The sequence below is a fragment of the Colobus angolensis genome, unplaced genomic scaffold (genome assembly GCF_000951035.1).
Source record: "Colobus angolensis palliatus isolate OR3802 unplaced genomic scaffold, Cang.pa_1.0 Scaffold92, whole genome shotgun sequence".
Lineage (NCBI taxonomy): Eukaryota > Metazoa > Chordata > Mammalia > Primates > Cercopithecidae > Colobus > Colobus angolensis.
Genome location: NW_012123154.1, coordinates 4127815 through 4150497, shown reverse-complemented (window position 1 = coordinate 4150497; position 22683 = coordinate 4127815). Strand labels below are relative to the sequence as shown.

The 22683-nt window shown below is 36.1% G+C and overlaps 1 protein-coding gene across 1 annotated transcript in view; it reads right to left on the bottom strand.

The window, feature by feature from the left end:
- The window catches only part of LOC105504468 (25-hydroxycholesterol 7-alpha-hydroxylase), a 196452-nt gene that overhangs the window by 13339 nt on the left and 160430 nt on the right, over positions 1-22683 (bottom strand). Inside the window, exons 2-4 of the mRNA XM_011931926.1 lie at positions 15417-15553; positions 6506-7093; positions 5834-6040 (exon numbers count right to left, since the gene is read on the bottom strand). Of these exons, the coding sequence (XP_011787316.1) occupies positions 5834-6040; positions 6506-7093; positions 15417-15553 (932 nt within the window). The remainder of the gene's footprint in view (positions 1-5833; positions 6041-6505; positions 7094-15416; positions 15554-22683) is intronic.

Below are 22683 nucleotides of genomic sequence, written 5' to 3'. Positions count from 1 at the left end.
TTTATTTAATTGACAAATAAAAATTGGATATATTTACGGTGTACAACTTGATGTTTGGAAATACACATACATTCTGGAATGGTTAAGTCAAATAATTAACATATGCAATTACCTCACATACTGATCAGTTATTTGTGGTGAGAACACTTAAAATCTACTCCTTTGTAATTTGATACTACACATTTTCTAACTGGATAACTCCAATGGTAGCATTCAGTAGCTTTCTACTAAACGCTATTTTAGCATTTAGTAGAAAGCTATTTTTCATATTGAGGTGAAATTTTCCTCCTTTTAATTTCCACCCTTTATAAAACACACAGGCTAAAAAGTCTAATCATTCTTCCACATAACAACCCTTTCAAAGTATGTAAAGACAACTATCATGCCATTTTCTAATTGTGTGTCAGAGATGATACATTGTTTAGCCTTTGCCATGCTGGATGAATTCAATTAGTCAATCTGCCTCTTAAGACTTGGCACAACTAGGTGTGTACTATTTTAGTTGGAAAAGTAGAGAATTATTAATTTCTGTCCCTAGACACCATGCTTCTACTACTATTTCCTGGGAGCAGATGAGCAACAGATTTTTGAAATAATATCACTATTGTTTTAAATTTTCTGATATCCCAGAGATTATCAGCAACCCTGGATGCCCATTAGAATCACCTGGGATTGTTTAACAAAATAAATGCCCCATTCCAGTCTAATGGAATCAGAACCACTGCATTAACTAAAACCTTTCAATTAGAGGCTTTGAATCTTGGCTGCACATTAGAATCACCTAGGGAGCTTTTAAAGCCATCAGCCTGCACCCCAGACCAACGCAATCAGAATCTCTAAGGGTAGGGCAAGGTATGCAAAGTGTTTAAAGCCTCCCAGGTGGTTCCAATGAGCAATCAAGGCTGAGAATCATTGCTTTAAACCCTTTTCTGCTGAGTCACGTTTCTCATCCTAGTCTTACAAAGTTGATATTTAGATCTAAATACAATAATCTGCATTTTCACTAAAGTTGTTTTTCAATCGTTTCACATTCTGTTTCCAGCATTCATTATATTATCTAACCACCTTAGCTTTGTGCTGAGCTGAAAATCCGATGAATATCAAAATCAATATTTTTCACTTTTTAACTGCTGTTTCCTTATATTAGATAGAAAATTTTCACTATTTACATCCCTGAGTTTCTGATGTACCTCTTTGTAGAATATCCTTCCCCCACTTCCTCTAGTTAGAAGTTCCTAAAGTTATATCTTCTGTAAATCCTCATCAGAAGAGAGGATGTTGTTAAACTTCACTATTGTCTGAATTATGTAAACTTTTAAGCTTTTGAATACATAATTATTTTATAATATTCGAATGAGCTTTTTCAAAATAACACCCATAATCTTTATAAATATACCACACTAATGTAAAATGTTCATAAGGGAAACTGTGTGGGGGGTACACAGGAATGCTCTCTATTATCTTTGTAATTTTTCTATAAATCTGAAACTATTCTAAAATAAAAAGTTCATTTATATTAAAAAAATACACACAAGATTCTAATGTGAACCTCTAGTTCTATCCTTACCCTTAAACCCAACTGCATTTGAGAATCAGTAATACACATCTTGTAAAAAATAGTGGTCCAGGTCTCCAGTCCATTTCTAGAGCATTTTTTTCTGAGGTGACAGTCATTATAGGTAGGCATTAAAGTTAGATCTGGCATCAACTTCTGGTTCTGCCACTATCTAGCTGTATGACTTGCGTGCGTTAAGTCATGTTTCTGAACCTCATTATTCAATAATTGAATAAAAATACTTGACAATTAAACAACCTAATATACATAAAACAACACAGTGGCAGGCACATATTCAAATAATTATTAATATTATCATTCAAAATATCTTATCTTGAAGCTAAAAATTCAGCGAACTGTATGATCCTCTGGCCCATGCTGCCTGATCTTGCCCACATGCACATCATGCCTGACTTTGTAGAACTGAGATACAAAGAATTCCTCTCTCCTGTCAGCTGGGATAATGAAAAAAGATCTCAAGGGCTCTGGTATCCAACAGACCTGAGGGGAAAAGCATGGGTATGGTCAGAAAACCTGAGTTAAAGACCTGCCTTTCTTCTTTATCACCTCCACGATCTTAGATGAGGTATTTAGCACCCTGAGAATTTTCTCATCTGTAAAAGTGACAAAATAATAGCTGTCACTGTCCTCCAGGGTATCCTGGTGATGATGACATGAAACAGTGTCTATAAGATTGCTCTGGAATATTGAAATCGTTAATATATTTAACATGGATTGCATCTAATGATCATTATTATTTGTTATGAAAGGACCTTAGTATTATATTTCTGTATTCCCGTCCCACACCAACTACTCACAATTGGCTTCAAATCTTTCATCAAATTTCGATGTGGACTCACTGCAAGCTCATACTTCTAGAGTTATAATTTATAATATTCTTTTTAAAAAAGTATTACAGTTTTTGCCCAGTTCCAGTTTTAAGGCATCTCCCTTTACTTTAATATCCCACAACTGGACCATGTTTGCAACTTTTCTCAATTTGAGAATATGTCACTGAACAACATTAGGTGCCTGCAATTCACCTGAGCCATGTGACAGTTTTAATATACCTTGACATTCTAGAGTATATTTGCTCTTTTCACTGGTGAGTCATCAAAAGAGCGCTCCTATGAGGTAAGGTAGACTTGAGCATGATGTTCATAAATAACTGCAAATGAAGAAAACAATATAAACTACATAGGGACATCGCAGAGGTTAAATGTCATTTTGGTGATAACAACAGATAACATTTATTGAGTCTATACCGTGTACCATTATACTAAGTTATTTATCTGTTATTCAAATAAACCATTAAGAAGTGGTATTCATCAAGCTTATTTGCAATTGATTTATCAAAATTCCAATTTTGAGAGCTTTTACTCCTTGCAATATCTTTTTTTCTTATCTTTGTCTTTCTGAATTATCTTTTACACTTTTCTTTTTCCTATATCTAAAACCTGCAGTTCTAAATACTAACTCCACCCCAGATTTTTTCTGGGATAATTGAAAAATTCTTACTTTTCTCGCAGAGTTTCTCAAACTTCCATTCTATCAGCAATTTTTTCTTATTGAGATTTAAGCGCCAAGTAATAGTTACTGAAACCTCATATCTACCAACTTATTTTAAATTTTCATTTAAATGTAATTATAGAGATCTTAACTAATTATTAATAGGTAAAATGTTTTACTGAGGTCATGATAAGCAGAATCTTAACAAGATACATAAATATAGAAAAAACATAGAGTTGTTTTCTTTGCCTAAAATAAGAGTAGAATACTTTTAAAGAGAGATTGTCAAGAGCATTGAAAAAAGGACAAATCTATCATAACCTCTTACAGCAGATGATTGCTTTAAATTACTTAAACAGACTTTGGCAGTTCCTTCTCAACCCTGCTTTATAATCAAAGTGTGCTGACATGCAAAATTTCTGTAAAAAGAAGAATGTCTTTTCTCTTTGCTGTAATAGTGCCAAAATCCTACCTCCTGGAAAAAGTACAGCAATCATTTTGTCATTGTTATCTTTTTTCCTCTTATAATGATAAAAGTTTAATTTTTTTAAGACATTGCATTTAAACTACATAGAACTGTTTCCTAAAGAAGACAAGAAGGATAAGCACATACACACATACCACGTGGCACATGGTAAATATTTGTGTACATCTTGCCTTTGCACATATAGTTCATGCTCTTTCAATACAGAGAAATACAACTGAGCTATGACTATCTGCAGAGGTTATTTGTTAGGTAACTAATTCACATATAAGTTTGCTCTGATCTGCATAAACCTTCTATCTTTTGAAAGAAAAACAATACACATTATTTTCTAGATCACAGTCAGCCCCATCATTTTAAATTCTCGTAATGAACAACACTGGCCTCTGCTGGTAACCGAGGTCGTGATGAACCATCCAGGCTGCTGAAGGTACTGCCTTTATCCAGGTGGATCTAAACTTGCTTGGGATTTTTGTTGTTTTTATTCATTTGTCAATGACAGGAGACTTGTAAATTTATGAGGGATCCAACAGTGAAAATCTCTAGCTCTAGCTATGGGCTTAAATGGACTCAAATTATAACTCTGGAATCTGCCATTTCTTCTAGTCTAATAAATTTAAATGTTTCCCTTTAATACTGAAATTTAAAAATGATTTTTTAACAGCAAAAAGTTGAAAGTAAAAAGAGAGTGGATGAATTACAACTACATTTTTAAAGAGTAATAACTATACAGAACACAAACACATATTCCTTTTAGTGTATTTGCCTTACTTCCCAATATGTGTCATCTTATTCATAAAATGCAAGGGAAACTGTTTGAATATATGGGAAATGCAACCTAGATCTTCATAGAAATTATAAATATGCCAGTACTGTGTATCCAAGTGGAGCAGCTACCCAAAATTTACACAAATGTTCTGTATTTGTTCCTCAATAATTCTGCAAAGAAAAATTAAAGAGCATTTGTATTTTAGTAATGTCAAGATTTTTTTTTAAAGAAAATATAAAATGTATTTGATAACCTATGCTAAGACACAAACTACAAGGCAACACATTTTTCCTAACTGACTGCCAGTATAAGGCATGCTTTCTGGCATTGTCTCAATGGGCCTTAGCCTAAGAAGTGAGAACAATCTCTAGAACACTTGGGCCATTTTCTTCAATGGCCACTGATGGTGAACACTGACCAAACCTGGGAGGACTTTTGCTCCTGAAAGTTCCCATTAAAGAACCCGGAACATATTTAAAAGATAAAAAATTGAGACCAACATAGACTAAAATGCTTGCCTACATTGTCAAAGGAATAAACAGAAATATGCGAACATTTGTTCCTGCATTTGTCCAAAGAAACTTGGAATATTGTACCCTAAAGGATACTGCAGGATGAAATGTCAACACAGAAAGAATAGAGAGTAACTCATTGGTATGGAATTTAACTTTGGCAGTAGAAGTTCAATCAGGGAATGGTAGTGAACAGCCTTCTCAAAGTAGTAAAGGGGAATGAAATCTGCTGTGATTAAAAGCTCCAGTCATTGAGGTATAGGCCTACGTAGAAATACAAAACAACCTTAGTCACTACCAGCCTCAAACATACTTGAAATAGTGACCATGTATATCTCATGAGTCAGTGAATATTTTATAAAATATCAGTGTTTCATAGGAATAGTTTGTAGTTGTTGCTTTTCCTTTTGTTTTTCTCCCTTTCTTCCTTCCTTCCCTCCCTTCCCTCCTTCCTTTCTTCTTTTCTATTTTTTCCTTCTTTTCTTTTTTTTGTAGGTTTAAATCAAGAACTTCCAATGGAAAACTTTTTTCTATGTTTTTGAGAATCACACACTCCATAAAACGTTTAACCTGTGCTTGAAAATATAGACCTCATTTTAGGCAAGAAATACAATTTGCACACAGGGTGCCTTTTTTGCAACACTTTCCTTTTCAGTCCCTAAATACTTCTTGACAAGATAGTGCAGCAGTGTTGGAAAGCATTAGCACATCAACAGATGCTCAGAATCAAATGACTTAATAGGCATAAACTTTTTTTCAAATAATTGCAAAGCTTTGGTTTAGCCTTTTGCATACCTTGCATAGTTAATTACCTAGGCCTTAATGTTTACATGCAATGAGAGTATCTACGGCTATAAACTACATAATTTATAATTGATGTAAATGGGTGTTATTATGTCAATTAGGCAGCTGTGTCCTCTACCTCTTGGTAAACAGCAATGAGTGATAAACTGAGTTTGCAGAGAGGTACCTTCTTTTCTTCATAACAGATAAAAATAAATTACCTAGGCAGATCAGGCTGTCCAACTGTTCTCTGGTGAGGTGGATGGGAAATCCAGACCCTTTCTTTTGACCTGTTGACTGCAGCAAACGGTCAATTTCGTCACGCACTGCTGCCATAGCTTCTGGGTGCCGCAGAAGATAATACATTGCCCAGAACATAGTTGGAATAGTGTTTGCCACAGAGGCCCAGAGAAAGCCTAAATGATGTGCTGGGAAAAAATAAGTGAAAAGGAAGATTAATAGCGTTTATTACACTGATTAGATTTGCAGTGTGCTAATTAAAAGATGTTAGGACACAGACCCAGCCAAGGATCAGTGCATGCTAATGAGAACCAATAGGCTTCTGAAGTCTAATTTTCTGCTTAATGAGAATAGTTTAAAATGTAATGTGTATGGGGGGGCGGGGTGGTGGGGGATGAGATAAGAGGAGTAAATGCAGCTTAGTTATACTCTTTCTCATTATCACCATTAAGTATCTTGTTTTACCACCTCAGCAAAAAAAAAAAAAAAAAAAAATCAATTATCATACAGGGTTATATCAGAGTAAAACATTTTATCATCAGCCAATTAGAAAGAGCATAAAAAATTTTCAAGGTCACCATTTTGTCTTTTTATTTCAAAGGTCTATTGTAAATTATTTTGTTTTAGGCAAGTACTCATTCAGAAGTTCTTACCTCCTATTTCAAGGTCCTCGTGCACGTAATATTTCTCCAGGACATCTTGCCTGCTTTGAAAAACTTCTGACCGTCCTTGCATATTGGCTAAGTTTTCTGATGACAAGCATTTTATAATTTTCTTCCTAATAGACTTGACATTTCCTAGAAGCTCAATGGGTATGTTGGATACTAAATATGCAAACTTGTCATCAAATTTTAAAAAATCATCTCTTAGCTCACTAATAAATTTGTTGTCACAAACAAGAACTTTTCCATATATAGTTGTAAATGTGATCTCAAATATTATTGAGCTGCAGAATGGATACAATTGTGCCGTGTCCCAACTTGTTGTTTTTAATAGCTGGGATTCAAACACTTGTTTTAGATTCTGCATCATGCTTTCCAAGAGTATGTCCAAAGATTTGCCTTGCAAAAATTGATAGCAGAGGTGAAGCTCATCATTCATGTCATGATTTTTTTGCAACTGACTGATACTAAATGCTTTCTCTAATAGTTTATTAGAAAATAATCGAAAGCTTAATTGTTTATGATTTTTTATCACTAGCTGGTACTGGAAGGGGTCCAGGATAAATGTTATGTACTTTCCTAAAAAAAAAAAAGAGAGAGAGAGAGAGAGAGAATATAAGTTCATTTCTTTTTTTTTTTTTTTTTTTCTGAGACGGAGTCTTGCTCTGTCGCCCAGGCTAGAGTGCAGTGGCCGGATCTCAGCTCACTGCAAGCTCCGCCTCCCGGGTTCACGCCATTCTCCTGCCTCAGCCTCCCGAGTAGCTGGGACTACAGGCGCCCGCCACCTTGCCCGGCTAGTTTTTTGTATTTTTTAGTAGAGACGGAGTTTCACCGTGTTAGCCAGGATGGTCTCGATCTCCTGACCTCGTGATCCGCCCGTCTCGGCCTCCCAAAGTGCTGGGATTACAGGCTTGAGCCACCGCGCCCAGCCTCATTTCTTAATAAAACAGAAATAAACACCATGAGTTTAAAAATATTTTAATCAAAATTAGAAAGACCCTAATAACTCAGGCACAAAGTTTAATACAAATCCATTTTATTCGAAGGTACACTACATGTTTCCTTTGAAAATGAAAGATGGTGGAAAATACTCTAGAAACATGAAGTAAAATATCCTGAAGTTCTTACTAACCTTTAAAAAGATGGCTTACTCTTCCAATTTTTATTCTAACTAAAGTACCTGAATATTTTAAATATCCTTTAAATATTCTCATAATCCCTGGACTTCAATACTTCTCATATTTTTCCCTCAATAAAGCAGAAAACAAAATGGCAACATGCCCTTCCATTTCTGAGTATTTATACTTCATAAAGAGCTTTTTCACACTTAGGTGGCATCTGACTTTTGTTCAAATACAATAATTTTAACTCACATAAATGACCACACTGTATGGAGCAGGTACTCACAAATAAATGTCTAATTCAACACTAGCAAAAATCCACTAATGCCAGCATTTTCACTTTTATGGATGAGGGAGATTTAATAACATGTTCAAGGTCACATACTGACTTGTGACTGACACAGGAGTCCGGACTAGAACACATCCATTCATCCATTCATTCAGGAATTCATTCACCATTCACCACATTGATTAAGATCCAGAATCTTGGTTGGATCCCTTTCCTCTCGAGATAACAATGATGCAGAGAAATCACTGCATCCTTATGGATTGTGACATGGCAGAGGTGAAACACAGCATAAGGAAAGCGAAAAGTGGAGTTTGCTTCAGTTGGCCTGGAGTTATCATCAAGGTCTCTTTGAGGTGATGACATTTACCTTTTCCACATATCAGTGTTACCCAAACATCGATTTAAAAACTTGGGATGCTTGCAAAAAATACAGATTACTGCAAGATTTTGATTCAGAAGGCTTGGAGGGGGTCCCATAAGTGTCCTTTTTGATAAGGTCCTCAAGTGATTCTTATAAGTAGGCATCTTGAGGAACACAGTTATACTATAGTTTGTCTCTCAAAATTGGCAGAGACCTTGGAGAATTGCTAGCTTACCCTCTGCATTTATCAGCTGATAAAGTTGAAGAAAGTCAAGAGATGTTAAGGGTCAAGATCATGCTGCCATTTTCAGTGGCAGACCCTTGACAAGAAGTTACTCACCATGCACTACTCTTTGTCTTCTCGCTAGACTGCTGTTTTAAGATTCCTTCTAATTAGAAATATCAAGCAGGTAGTAATCAATAATGACATTTAATGTCTTATTGACAGAACAGGCATAAACTTTAGATGATCCTAAGAACATTAATATCTACTTATTATTTTCATGTGATTATTCCTGTTTGAGTCTGTGTGTGTGTGTGTGTGTTGCTTTGTTAGTGGAACAACTTCTCACTTGTTATTTATGGTAACGCAAATGGCATCATAGAAATTTAATTCAGTTTGGTGCAAGATATTTCAAATAAAGTTTTGAAGTAATTTTCAACCTAATCCTAGAAACAGATGAATATGTTTTTGTTTCACAATTTTGAAACACAACTTAAGTTTTTAATATACATGAATATACATGTGCTATGATTTATTTTCTAAAAATGACTCAGATGATTTAAATTTTATTCACTCATTTTCCCCTTGATTAATTCAATAACGTGAGTGGATCTAGGATGCCAGTAAAGCTAGAAGTGGCTATTCATTCTGGTCAGATCCTAAAGCTGTCTTCTACAAGGTAAACTAAATTTGTGTGTGTGTATGTGCTCTGGGGAGAGCAAAAAGGATTCAACCCAATTTAAGCATATTTTATGACACCTGCTTTATCATAGCCACTTAATTAAATAAAATTGCCAGCATCTGCCTGACAAATAATTGAAAAAAATCAGTTCTCTTATTTTGCAAAAGATATAACTTTAGGCAAAGTTGTGGATTTTCACAGGTGGAGATTCATACTTTTCTCCTTTCACTAAATAAAAGGATTCTGCTAAATATCTTTGGGGTTATTTTAAATTATTCCCTAATATTACCAGAATGGATAAAAGATTCAATTTGTAAAACACACAATATTTAGAGAATATTTTGAATTTTTTTCTACAATTTTCTATATTAATCTAAATCCAAGTGGAAAGAGAAAAACATATTCAGACATGACAGCATGAGCTACCTGTTACTGGGCCTACTGAAGTAGAGGCTGTATACATGTTACATTTTTTGTTTTGTCTACAATCATTACAAATACACACTTTCATTCTCTCTCTCTCTCTCTCTGTCTCTCCCCCCCTCCCTCTCTCTCTCTCTCTTTCTATTTCCTCCTCTCTCCTATCCCCACCCTCTTGGGAATGAGGGTATAGGAAAAAACAATGAAGTTAATTTCAAATAAAAGGAATATAAGTTGAATGTGGAAAAAATGGTTCAAGTTAGCAACCAATTACTAATAAATTGCTTTTAAAAAATGTAAGCAGTTGTTTGTATTTCAGTTCTTTGTAAAAATCGGTACTGATTAGCTTCGTTTTTCTGTAGATCTAATCTCACTCCTTTCAAGGCTCTTTTCACTCTAGGATCTGTGTTTTCTCTTTCTCATTCTTATTTCAGTGTCCTTCAGCATCAAGGCATTATGTTTTACCTACTATCTTTTTGATTGACATGTGAATTGCTTTGGAAGAAGACATTTTGATTTTCTGGATTTTACTTTTCATGTGGGTTTGGAAGTACTAATAACCCTGGAGATGTTAGCTGGCTTTCCAACTTTTAATCTTCAGTATAAACAATTTAAGCTAAGTTTTCCAAAATTAATATTAATTTAAACCATCTGTCCACCATCTGCTAATGTGAGATGCAAAACCAGAGTTTCTTTGTGATCTTTAATCAGACAGTTAGGAAAACTCATATACATTCATAAAATGAATTTAAATTTCTTAACAAAGGAAATTTTCTGAAAAGGTATTCTGAAGGCTGTGTATTCTTTCAGCAACATTAACTTTTGCTCCAGGGTGATTTTATGTAAATGAATGGCCAGTGTCAGCAGGCATGTTACCTAGTTTACAAAGATCACAAGGTAAAAACAACAACCTTTTCTATGTTTTCCAAAAAGAAGAGAATGCTGTCAGCAGTTGATATGAAATACTGATTTAAAGAATTTCAGAGTTTGCATTTGTCTAAAATATAAATGTCAAAGTGGGGCCATATCTGCAAGAAAAATACAATATAAATCATTCTTAGATGCAGTAAAGTTGAAGTCAGGCCAAAATTTTTGATATCTTCCTTGCCAATCATTTCATTCTCTTCCCTTTTTAGGAGCTAATGGACTTACAATATTAACTCTAGCATTCCTGTATAACTTGCATAAGATATTTTACACCTTAGTAGCCTTTCCACTTCCTTTAAAATTAATTCTTTAGGAAGGTAAAGCTACATAATTCAAAGTATATTCGTAGATGTTTTTTAAAAATTCAGTCATTCATCCTAATGTCAAACCAAAAGTTTTGACATCTGGATAATTATAAATCGAATTTTGATGTTTCCATTTCAGATATTTGGTGCTATACAAAGATATATATATATGGCCACAAGAATTGGCTGCTTGGCATAGAAATGTCCCATAAAAACATATAACCAATGCCAGAGGATCACTTGAGGCCAGGAGTTCAAGACCAACCTGGGCAACATAGGGAGACCCCATCTCTACAAAAAATCTTAAAAAAAATTAGGCAGGTGTGGTGGCATACACCTGTGGTCCCAGCTACTCAGGAAGCCAAGGTGGGAGGATCACTTGAACTCAGGAATTTAAGACTGCAGTGAATTATGATTATGCTACTGCACTCCAGTCTGGGTGACAAAAGGAGAACTTGTCTCCCCCAAAAAAGAGACAAATTTGAATTTTAACAATTTTCATAATTAGAAGCTTTTAATCTCTGTGTTTAGCTTGTTTTACAATAGAATTTTTTAATCTCAAGCTGCAAATATCGGTTGGGAGAGTGAAATATAAGTCAACTTTGTACTTTATGAGGATGGCCACATGCACGTATCCCCCCTCTTATTAGGAAGATTTCACTAGCTGCTGACAATGATGTACAGTGGTGCTTTGCTGGGGTGACATCTAGGGAAAACGATTCCGCTGCACCACCACACAAAACCAATTAGAGAACTATTTTCTGCGACAGGTCAAGAATTTACATGGTTTCTCATGAAAAGATGTACCTTTTAATTTCTTTATTAAGATGACATCCATGTCCCTTGAGACTTTTAGGGATGACAATCATTTGCTCATCATGCAAGAACATACACTCAGTGAAATCACATTATGAGACAAGAGCGGAAGACTTTGTTCTTCATTTCACATTTTCTAAATGAGTTACTTTGCAAACTGATCATTAGAACCATATACATTAACAGGATTTCTTGACAGGAATTTATTCAAATTCTAGTAAGAAGCAAAAGGGAGGTATCGTGCACATTTAACTGTGGTTGTCTACTGTTGAGTTCAAACATAACCATGGTCAAATTATTTAGATGTTAGAAATTTAGCAAGCTTCTTGGTACTTAAGATTAAGAAATCAAGTGTCAGCAGAAATTGACAATTTTCTGAAAAGTAAATAAAGTGATTCAAATCTGCCACAACTTTCTGCATAATCATCTTAGGTTATTTTTGTACATTTTTGGTATTAAAAAAAGAAAAACTGAACATTTCAATCACTTGTTCTATCTATTCATTAGAAACACCGGCGTTAATTATTTAAAGTAAGAATGACTCTTTTTTTTAAGTGAACAATATAGTTTTGGTACCATAAAGCCCAAGGCTCACTTAGGGGAGAAGCACCAGCTCAGGCTTTTATCTGTACAGTATTCCAGTGTTTCATCAGCTCTAAGGAATTAGGGGTTTCTCCATCCAATATTCATTGAGAATCAGTTCTGAGCTCTAGACTAAATGTTGACAATAGAGAAGCTAACAGAATAATGACGGGAGACAGACAAATGAATTGGTAATAACTTCACAATGTATTAAATGCTCCTACAGAAGTGATACTTGGAGTAACTGGACCCTGGAGAAGAGGCACCAAATATAGAAGGAGTCAGCAAAGGCTATTGAGAGGAAGTAATGTGTGACTCTGGCCTCAAAAGTTGAGTCCATGTCAGTCAGGTAAATGACAACATTCTGGCAGAAAGAACAGCAAGATAAAGAAAACCCAGAGGCCGCACCAGGTATGGTGTGTGAGGAGAAATTTCAAACAACATAGTGCATTCATGGTGTATGAAGCACAAGGCGAGCAGCAACAAGAGACTGGGCTGGAAAGGCTGGTGGAGACCTGATCTTCGGGGGGCCTTATGAGGACTACTGTATATACTACAATTCCTCTAAAATGCATGACTTTTTTCAATTTCAATTTTTCTGAAATCAGAGTGTATACAATATTTTTTTTTTTTTTTTGAGACAGAGTCTCGTTCTGTCAATAGGCTGGAGTGCAGTGGTGTGATCTCGGCTCACTGCAACCTCTGCCTCCTGGGTTCAAGTGATTCTCCTGCCTCAGCCTTCCAAGTAGCTGGGACTACAGGCACGTGTCACCATGCCCAGCTAATTTTTGTATTGTTATTTATTTATTTATTTTTTAGTAGAGATGAGGTTTCACCATGCTGGCCAGGATGGTCTCGAACTCCTGACCTCATGATCCACCGCCTCAGACTAGCCAGCTTCCAGGCAAAGGAGTAAGTTGTGATGAAACTGTCTGTCCATGGGAGAACTTAATCATGCTGATAATTTCATCCAGTTGGATCATTTCTCCCAAATACTGCATTAAAATGGTAGCACTGAAATTAAGTCACTGTAGTTTCCAAAGGTTGCCTCTGACCCTCAGCGAAGTAGTTACAGGCAGAAGAAAATTACTGGCTCTCTAAGAACAGAACACAAACTTCCAAGGCTGGTTGAAGGAAGACGTAAGGGTTGAGCTAAGAAAAAGGCATGCATGTAGATGATTTAGATAAAGAACCAGAATGGGGAGTATGGAGAGTAAAGGAGGAATAGAGTATTTCAGGAAGGAACAAGAGATCAGCATTGTCAAACCAGGTAGAGAGGTCTAGGTAGGTGGACCAGGAAATAACTTCAGCAAGGCCAAAGGCTGGTTATAGTTAGGAGGGCTCTAGGAGATACACAACTAGAGATAGCAAATATACGCAACTCTCTTGAAAGAGCTGGATGAAAAAGAAAAGAAGAAAAGTGGAAAGTAACTAGAGGAGAACCTTAAGCATGATTATAACTGATGGTAAGAATCCAAGAAAGAAAAAATGAAGATGCATGTGTGAGAGAATGAAGCAAGACGTACCAGCCCAGAGGAGGCAGGAAGAAAGGGTCATGGGAACAGGGAGATGGAGGGTCTTGAACATTCTTTGAAATTGGAGAAAAGGTAGTAGATCATTGGGAAACGTAGGTACATTTGGTAGATACATGGGGATCTAAGGGAGATTATACTGGATGTGTTTAGTTACCTTGTGAAGGAAGGAGAATGAACTGTGTTACCAGAGCCCCAGTGAGAGTGAGGAGTGAGACTCAGCCTCTTCTTGCCCTCCCAACGGCAATAATCAACAAGCAAAGGGGTGTGGGTAATCTAGTGTGTAGAGATCAGCTTTCAGAGCATAGACAGGACATGGAAAAGCAAAGAGAGGGAATAGCTAGCCCAGGCCATAAACTGATGTGGAAGATTGTGTACAATGAATTCCTTCCATCTCTCTACATGTGCCCCCATGCAATGTGGCTCTGCTACTCCTTCCAGGAAGAGGTGGAGTCTCTTTTCCTGCCCTTGAATCTGGGCTGCACTGTGACTTGGTTTAACTAATAGGATATGGTGGAAGTGAGGTTTTGCAATATCTGATCCTAGGCCTCAAGAGACCTTGAAGCTTTTTCTCTCACTCCCTTGAGACGCTAACTGCCATGTAAGAAACTTTTCTTGAGGATGAAAGACCCTGTGGACAAGGCGGCCCACCCAGGTATGTGATGAGACCATCTGGGATCATCCAGCTCCCATCCAGAGTCCAGACAAGCCACACAAGTGACTCAGGCCAGATCAGTTGTTATTTTAAGCCATTAAACTTTTGGGGGATTTGTTACTCAGCAATCAATAGCTGATACAGCTACACAGTTTGGGTCTTAAAAAAGGGTGAGCTAGGAACAGTCCAGCTTCTCCCAATCCTGGAATATTTGGGGTGTGTAGCAATCTTGCTGGTTTTTTTCTTCTTCATTTGTCTCGGTGTTTTGGTGAATACTTTATTAAAGTCTGAAGTGCAATGAAAGTTTTAAAATGAAAAATACATTCTTGACCAGTGGTTGCTGGCGACTCAGAGGTAGGGGAAAAAGAATGAATAGGTGGAGCACAGGAAATTTTTAGAGGAGTAAAGCTACTCCATATGATACTGTGATGGCGCATACATGTCATTATACGTTTGTGAAAACCCAAAGAACTACACAACACAAAGAATAGACTGCAATGTAAATCATGGATTTTTAATAATTGATCAATATTGGCTTATCAGTTGTAACAAATATACTACATAGATACAATCAGGGAAACTGTGATTGGGGGGAGGGGATATATGGGAACTCTCTGAACTACTAAATTTTCTGTAAACCTAAAACTGCTCTACAAAATAAAGAGCATTAATTTAAAAAACACATTCTAGGTTTTGTACAGTTATATATATATTTTTCTACCGTTCTTAAAACCAAACTAAACCAAACCAAAATGACAGGTGATGGCTGGAAAGAGGGGTTCCCTAAGTACCATGAAGAGAGTTCTGTAATTTATTTTTAATGTGAGGATCACTGAACTAAAAATAATAGTTTTCTTTCATATTAGCTCCACAAAATAAAATAAAAATATACAAATATTCTACATTTTGCCTAGAGAAAAACAGAAAGACATTAAAGAACAAGTGAAAAATTATGTCATATATAAGGTATTAATAAAAGTGCTTCTTACCACCGAGAAGAACAGTGAAAGTGTCACCATGTTGCTTTTGAAGTGTTTTCATGAAACTTAAGGGGTCTTTTCGTAATTTCAGGACCACTCCAAGATAAGGAAGCCAACCTTTTATCAGTGGAGGCTCACCGGGTCTCCTATAAGGAAAAAAAAAAAAGATAAAAAGAACAAAAGAAAAATCAAATCATTCCATTCTTATTCGAACACAGGTGGTTTATTTATTGAATCTAGAAGATGACTGCATGGATTGCATTGCTTCTTTCTATTCTCTTACTCAGTGATTCTAATCATAGACATGAGTTTACTGAGCTTCTCCAGTATGTATGGTTCAATGCATAACTTCTGGTAAGCAACTTTATTTCAACAGTTTTTGGGGATCAGGGAGTTTTTGGTTACATGGATAAGTACTTTAGTTGTGATTTCTGAGGTTTTGGTTCACCCACCACCCAAGCAGTGTAACTGTACCCAATATGTAGTCTTTTATCCCTCACCCCCATTCCACCCTTCCCCCGGGTACTCCCACTGAATCTCCAAAGTCCATTATATCATTCTTTTTTTTTTTTTTTTTTTTTTTTGAGACGGAGTCTCGCTGTGTCTCCCAGGCTGGAGTGCAGTGGCACAATCTCCACTCCCTGCAAGCTCCGCCTCCCGTGTTCACGCCATTCTCCGCCTCAGCCTCCCAACCCAAGTAGTTGGGACTACACGCACCCGCCACCACGCCCAGCTAAATTTGTTTTTGTATTTTTAGTAGAGACGGTGTTTCACCGTGTTAGCCAGGATGGTCGCGATCTCCCGACTCGTGATCCACCCAACTCGGCCTCCCAAAGTGCTGGGATTATAGGCGTGAGCCACTGTGCCGGGCCCATTATATCATTCGTATGCATTTGCATGCTGGTGAGCAACTTTTTGAAGGAACTGTGTCTTGCAAGGCCTGTATGACTGCCTGATAGTTAAGTTACAATCTGTTTTATTTATTTCCTATTCTGTTTCCCGTTATCATAAGTAGGTACCTGTGACTAAGATCTCCAGGAAACAAAATCAACTGATACAATTTACTCTATGAAATTGTTAGTTATAATACCGATAAAAAACAAATGATCAGCTGCCTGATTTTATTGGTCTTTCACAAGTCATGCTATAAATGCTGCTTGATCAATTTCATCAATGAGACCTAAACTTACTTTGATTAATGTTTGTGTCATCTGCTATGTGCTTGGTGATGTTCAGTGGAACAGGCCAAATCTAAGTTCTAGTCAAACTGCTTGTCCGAAATCACGTAAACAATGTCAATTACTGATTATTTGGTTTTCTATTTAGCATACTGTTTTTATATGTTTAGACCCAGTCAAACTAACTCCACCTCATTTTAAATTCCAACTCATGTATAGACATTTAGGTCTTTCCACAAATAAAGGTTATGAGGGTTTCTTTCTTTCTTTTTCTTTTTTTTAATCTTAAGAACCCTTCAATTATATTATATAATAAAGGTGTAGAGGGACGATGCACTATTGGATTTGAAGTTTTTTAAAACCACTTAAGTGTACTTAACATAGTAAATGGAGATGTGTTCTTTAGGATGTGCAAGTCATATTGAAGTATTTATTGTGCAATTTTTCATTGAATTGACTTATCACCGAGTTTAGAACTAGATGGCACCTTGGAGGCTTTCTTGCAATTTCTCACTTTTATAGGTAAGAGTTCTCAAGGCCTAAGAGATCAACAAGTTTCCCTAAAGTCATGAAACTATGTAAGGACAAGCTGTGTACCAGGATGCAAGACTTGGAGTCCCACAGCTGCACTCTGACCCCTATAGAAACATTAGTCAGTTAACCTGTGGACCTAGGGAAAAAAAACCATCAAAGTAGCTCACTGCCAGAGCTGGCAGACATTGTGCGTGTGAATCTGAGGGCTCTTGCTGTGCCCTGGGTGTTAGATTGGAAAGTTTAGTTGCCAAAGTAAAGCTCTTTGTTATCAGATGTCAATTAGACTGGAAATACATAATCAGCAGAGAAATAATAATCTTAAATTGAGAACTATAAAAATCTCCGTATTATTTATTTGAGGTATTATTCTGATATAGTCTTTCATAACTTTTTTATTCAAACTACCAATGATTGAGATGATTTGTTAAATTTTACTAATAATTTGCATTTTTAACATACAAAACATCCTTTGGAATACTATCAATTAAAAAACAAGTTTATTCTTTGTTGATTTGTAATCTTAGCAAGACGAAACTTCAAAATTTCTTCCTAGTTATTTATTTGGTGAACCCAATCTGATTTAAAGTAAAAAAGGTAAAAAGAAACAAAAACAGAAAACAAAGCCATTTTTTCCTAGAAAGGATTAAAACAAATATTCAAAAGAACTCTGATTCTGAAGCCCATCTGTGAAGATGACTTGTGCTACATGCAGTGCAACCCATTTTGATTAATCACAAGATATTACTAGCTCAGATTTAATCAAAGATCAAGATTATGATCATACCCAGCATGGACTTTTATGTAGCTAGATTAACCCTATCAGAGGCTTTTATTTTCCCACAACCCAACATGGTAGAATTTAACTTTGAAAATAAAACTCAGATCTTTCAGGGGAAAGAATGTTAAAATAAATCCAAGTTATGATAGAAATAAAGGAAAGATTTTGCTTTCTCTTTTTAGAAGACAATTTTTCTTAATGCTAATTTACAAAATGTATGCTGTTGTTTAAATGCACATACTTAGAAATAGGAAAACAAGAAACACTGCATAGTAATGGGAATCTTACTCATCATACTTTCTCCCATTATTTTCTTGAATGCAGGCTTTAGCAATGGAGACTTGCTTTTATGAGAAATATAAGAAAACCAAAAAAACTATTAATACAGTTAATTCCATATCCAAAGACTGAACAAGAGGAGACCACACATGTAAATGTAGGGTAGGATCCCTAAGTTACAAACTGCCACAGCTCACATGCTATCAATGACACTTTCAAATTTGCAAGTAATCTAGTTCACCAAATTTATTTTCAAAATATTAACTCTCTTCCTTGATCTACTTATACTGTATTTGGTTTAATGTTGCTTGAATGTTGCATTGTGACAAAGATTTAGAAAGGCTTTTTGTCATATTCTAATTTAATGCAACTAATTTCATCCTCTATGCTCTGTCATTCGGTCAAAAGCTGTATTCTTCATGAGGTTTCCGCAGTGGGAAAGGATGGGACTCAGAAATCCAGGGGATATTAATTTAACATTCAGAGTTAGGGAAGCACATTAGGAAGCTATTTTATTGTTACAAAGATGAGAGGGTCATCATTTCTTACAGCTGTGTTTATTTTGGCAGCAGTAAGCTTAAGACTATTAAACACCATGTCACAACTGTGCATATTTTCAGGAAAAAATACAGTGCTTGTTCAACTTATGACCCATCAAAGATAGATAACAGAAATCTTTCTTCATCAGTATATTTGTAAAAATTATTTAGGGAGGAAAGACATCACCGTAATGATCGAGAAAGGCCTGCTGACACACAGCACAGCACAAATACTGCTATTCGTCTCTCACATGCTCTGCCTTTGAAAATGAAATATACACTGTCCATGGCTGAGTAGGGATATAGGATGCTTAGTGCTTATTGGGGATGATCAAGTTCCAAAACTTAAAAGAAACAGGTCCAAAAGCAATGATGGGGAACTAACAAATTCTATGTTCCCTACTCCCTTATAATCTCAAACAATACACACTTCCTCAAATCTTCTCATTACTATTTAAAAGACTATGAGAACACATCTAAGACATCACACAAATTTGAGCTTATACATGCTCTTGATAACTAAACCCAAGTTCTGTGCATGTACCACTGCATCAGTGCTTGCAGTTTCTTTCATACAAGTTGTAGGGCACATCTTAAAGTGTGTGCAAAATGTCATCTGCAGTCCAAAGTTATCTGGAAACAAATTTTGGAGATGGTGAGTGGTGGTTCCTGCCTGTAATCCCAGCACTTTGGGAGGCTAAGGAGGGTGGATCACTTGAGGCCAGGAGTTGGAGACCAGCCTGACCAACATGGTCAAACCCTGTCTCTACTAAAACTGCCAAAAAATTAGCTGGACAGGGTAAAGCTTGCCTGTAATCCCAGCTACTCATGAGGTACAAGAATCACTTAAACCCAGGAGGCAGAGGTTGCAGTGAGCCAAGATTGCACCACTGCACTCCAGCCTAGGCAACAGAGCAAGACTCTGTCTAAAATAAAATAAAATATAAAATAAAACAAAATAAATAAAATGAAATACTAGAGAAGAATCTAAATACATAAAATCGATGTAAAGTATAAAGAAGTTTAAGACATTTCTCTTTAGTTAAGAAGAAGTACATTGAAATTTAAAAGAGTGGACCAACACAGAATACTTAATTTCTCATAATATTTGAAGTTCATCTTCATGCTATACCTGTAGTTAAATAAACATGTTAAAAACTCAACTAGTGACCTACTGCACATTTTTTTCCTTAGACATTTAAAGCCCAGCGCTGCCGGGCACAATGGCTCACGCCTGTAATCCCAGCACTTTGGGAGGCTGAGGTGGGTAGATCATGAGGTCAAGAGTTCAAGACCTGCCTGGCCAACATAGTGAAACTCCATCTCTACTAAAAATACAAAAAATTAGCCAGGCATGCCGGTGGGTACCTGTAATCCCAGCTACTCAGGAGGCTGAGGCAAGAGAATCGCTTGAACCCGGGAGGCAGAGGTTGCAGTGAGCTGAGACTGCACCATTGCACTCCAGCCCAGGTGACATTGTGAGACTCCATCTCAAAAAAAAAAAAAAAAGAAAAAAAGTCCAATGCTTCTTATAGCAATCTATACTTGTCAGAGTAATTTCTTCTTTTCCATTTTTCCTGTAATCATTCTAGACTAGGCATTCAGGTTATTGCAATAACCTCCTAAGTAGGTGGTGAGCAACCTTTATACATGCACACTAAATAGAAAAAATAAAATTATGTATTTATTAAAAGTGTTTAAAGACGTAATATAATTGTATTAGGTGACCGAATCTATGTAACAGTGCCTTAGTTTTATTTTTTTATTTTCCTGAATTAATGAAGATTTTCTTTTTGTGTATGTGGTTAAAATTTCAGAAACTACACAACTGATGTACATTACAGTATCTGATGATACAGTATCTGAAAGTTTGAATGACTGTTTTTTTTTTTTTTTGAGCAAGGCGCTTTGAAAGCTTCTGTGTTTTACCTTTCTTTGACTTACTTTGGCAGCAACCTCAATGGAAAATGTAATTTGCTTCATAATATACCTTGGAACTGAATTCTTGAAACACTCTTTATCCCCGCACTCTTCTTGGGCTCTGATGTTAGCACAAGGAAACTTAGAAATGTTCCAACAACTCTTGATAATCAAGAATTGGCATGTTTGTCAGGATATTGGGAAGAGGAGTATCTCTATACAAGGCTGTGGATGGGAGATCCCAAGGGAGGAGGAGTAGATGGAAGATGTGGCTGAGTCTAGGGAGAACAGAAGCCCCAGTGAGAGCCCTGGTGGGGACAAGAAAGCACAAAGCCACAATGTATTGCTTTGCCAGGAAATGAGGTGAGATTTACAACCAACTGGGCACATTTTAGCAATTAACGCAAAGGTGGAGGGCTAACCCAAAGATATCTGAGGAGGCACCCTGGGGAAGCCAAAGAGGACCAATAGGAACATTTGCACAACAGGACTCACCAGATCAACAGAAAGGAAGTGGGGGAGGGAGTCTTAAATTTTATTAAATGATTTTACAAAAGAGGTTTTGAACCAGAAGTGGCCAAACCATGTCACTAGAAGTCTTCAGTGTTTTCAGTCATCACCAAAAATCAGGGCTCAAGAGAAATTTGAGTTCAGATACGAAGAAATAAAGTTATATTTCTGCACATTTGACTCATGGGGAAATTTTAAATCTGGAACACTGTCTATGTAGATCCTCAGTGTCTTCACCTGTAAAAGAGAATGTTCATACCAACCTTGGTGGTTTATCATTCAGACTGAGATAAGAGTATTTGAAACTAGCTGATATACACAGCAGGATTAGTTTTTCCCTGCTATTCATATTTTATAAGCAATTGCACATCTGTGGTTTTGCTTACTCATTCTCTGCCTGAGCTGTTTCTTTTGTCTACATAGAAAATCTCAAAGAATCAACAACAAAATTTTAGAACTAATAAAATACTATAGTAAAGTTGCAAGATACAAGATTAATATACAAAAGTCAATTGCTTTGTTATATAACTGCAATGAACAACTGATATTTGAAATTAAAAACAATACTACTTACATTAATCAAAACAAAATATACGAAGTTAACTTAGTGTAAAAAATTTCTTCTTAGGTACAAATCCAACAAAATATGAAAATATATATGAAGAAAACTATAAAACTCTGATTAAAAAATCAAAGAAGATCTAAAACAGAGAGATATTCTATGCACATGGATAGGAAGAGTCAATATTGTCAAGTCAGTTCTCAACTTGATTTACAGATTCAGTGCAATCCCAGTCAAAATCCTAGTAAAATGGTTTATGGATATCAACAAACTGATTCTGAAATTTATATGGAAAGGCAAAAGACAGTATTGAAGGAGAAGAACAAAGTGGAAAGACTTAACACTATCTGATGTCAAGACTTAATATAAAATCATAAGAATCAAAGACAGTGTGGTATTGATGAAAGAGTAGACAAATATATTAATGGAACAGAGTAGAGAGCTTAGAAATTGACCCATACAAATATTGTCAACTGATTTTTACAAAGTAATTGCAAAATGCAAAGAGAAAAGGCTGGTATATGTTACTTTAAGATGTTAGTAGGCATTAATCTCAGGTGGTGAGATTACAAAGGTTTGATCATTGATATCTTTTGATTTGCACATGACATAAACATACTGCTTTTGAAGAGTAGTTGTCATTTATTTTGTAGAATGTCCCTCCATTTGGGTTAGGTTGTCTGATATTTTTTCATGGCTAGATTGAGGTATTGATAACAACATTTTGAGAAAGATTCCTAAAGAAGTGATATGTCCTTTTAGATGCATATTTTTAAATAATAAAGAAATGCTATTTTGGGGCTGGGTGTGGTGGCTCATGCCTGCAATCCCAGCAACTTGGGAGGCCAACGTGGGCAGATCACCTGAGGTCAGGAATTCGAGGTCAGCCTAGCCAACATGGTGAAACTCCATTTCTATGAAAAATACAAAAAAAAAAAAATTCGCTGGGCATGGTGGCACACACCTGTATTCCCAG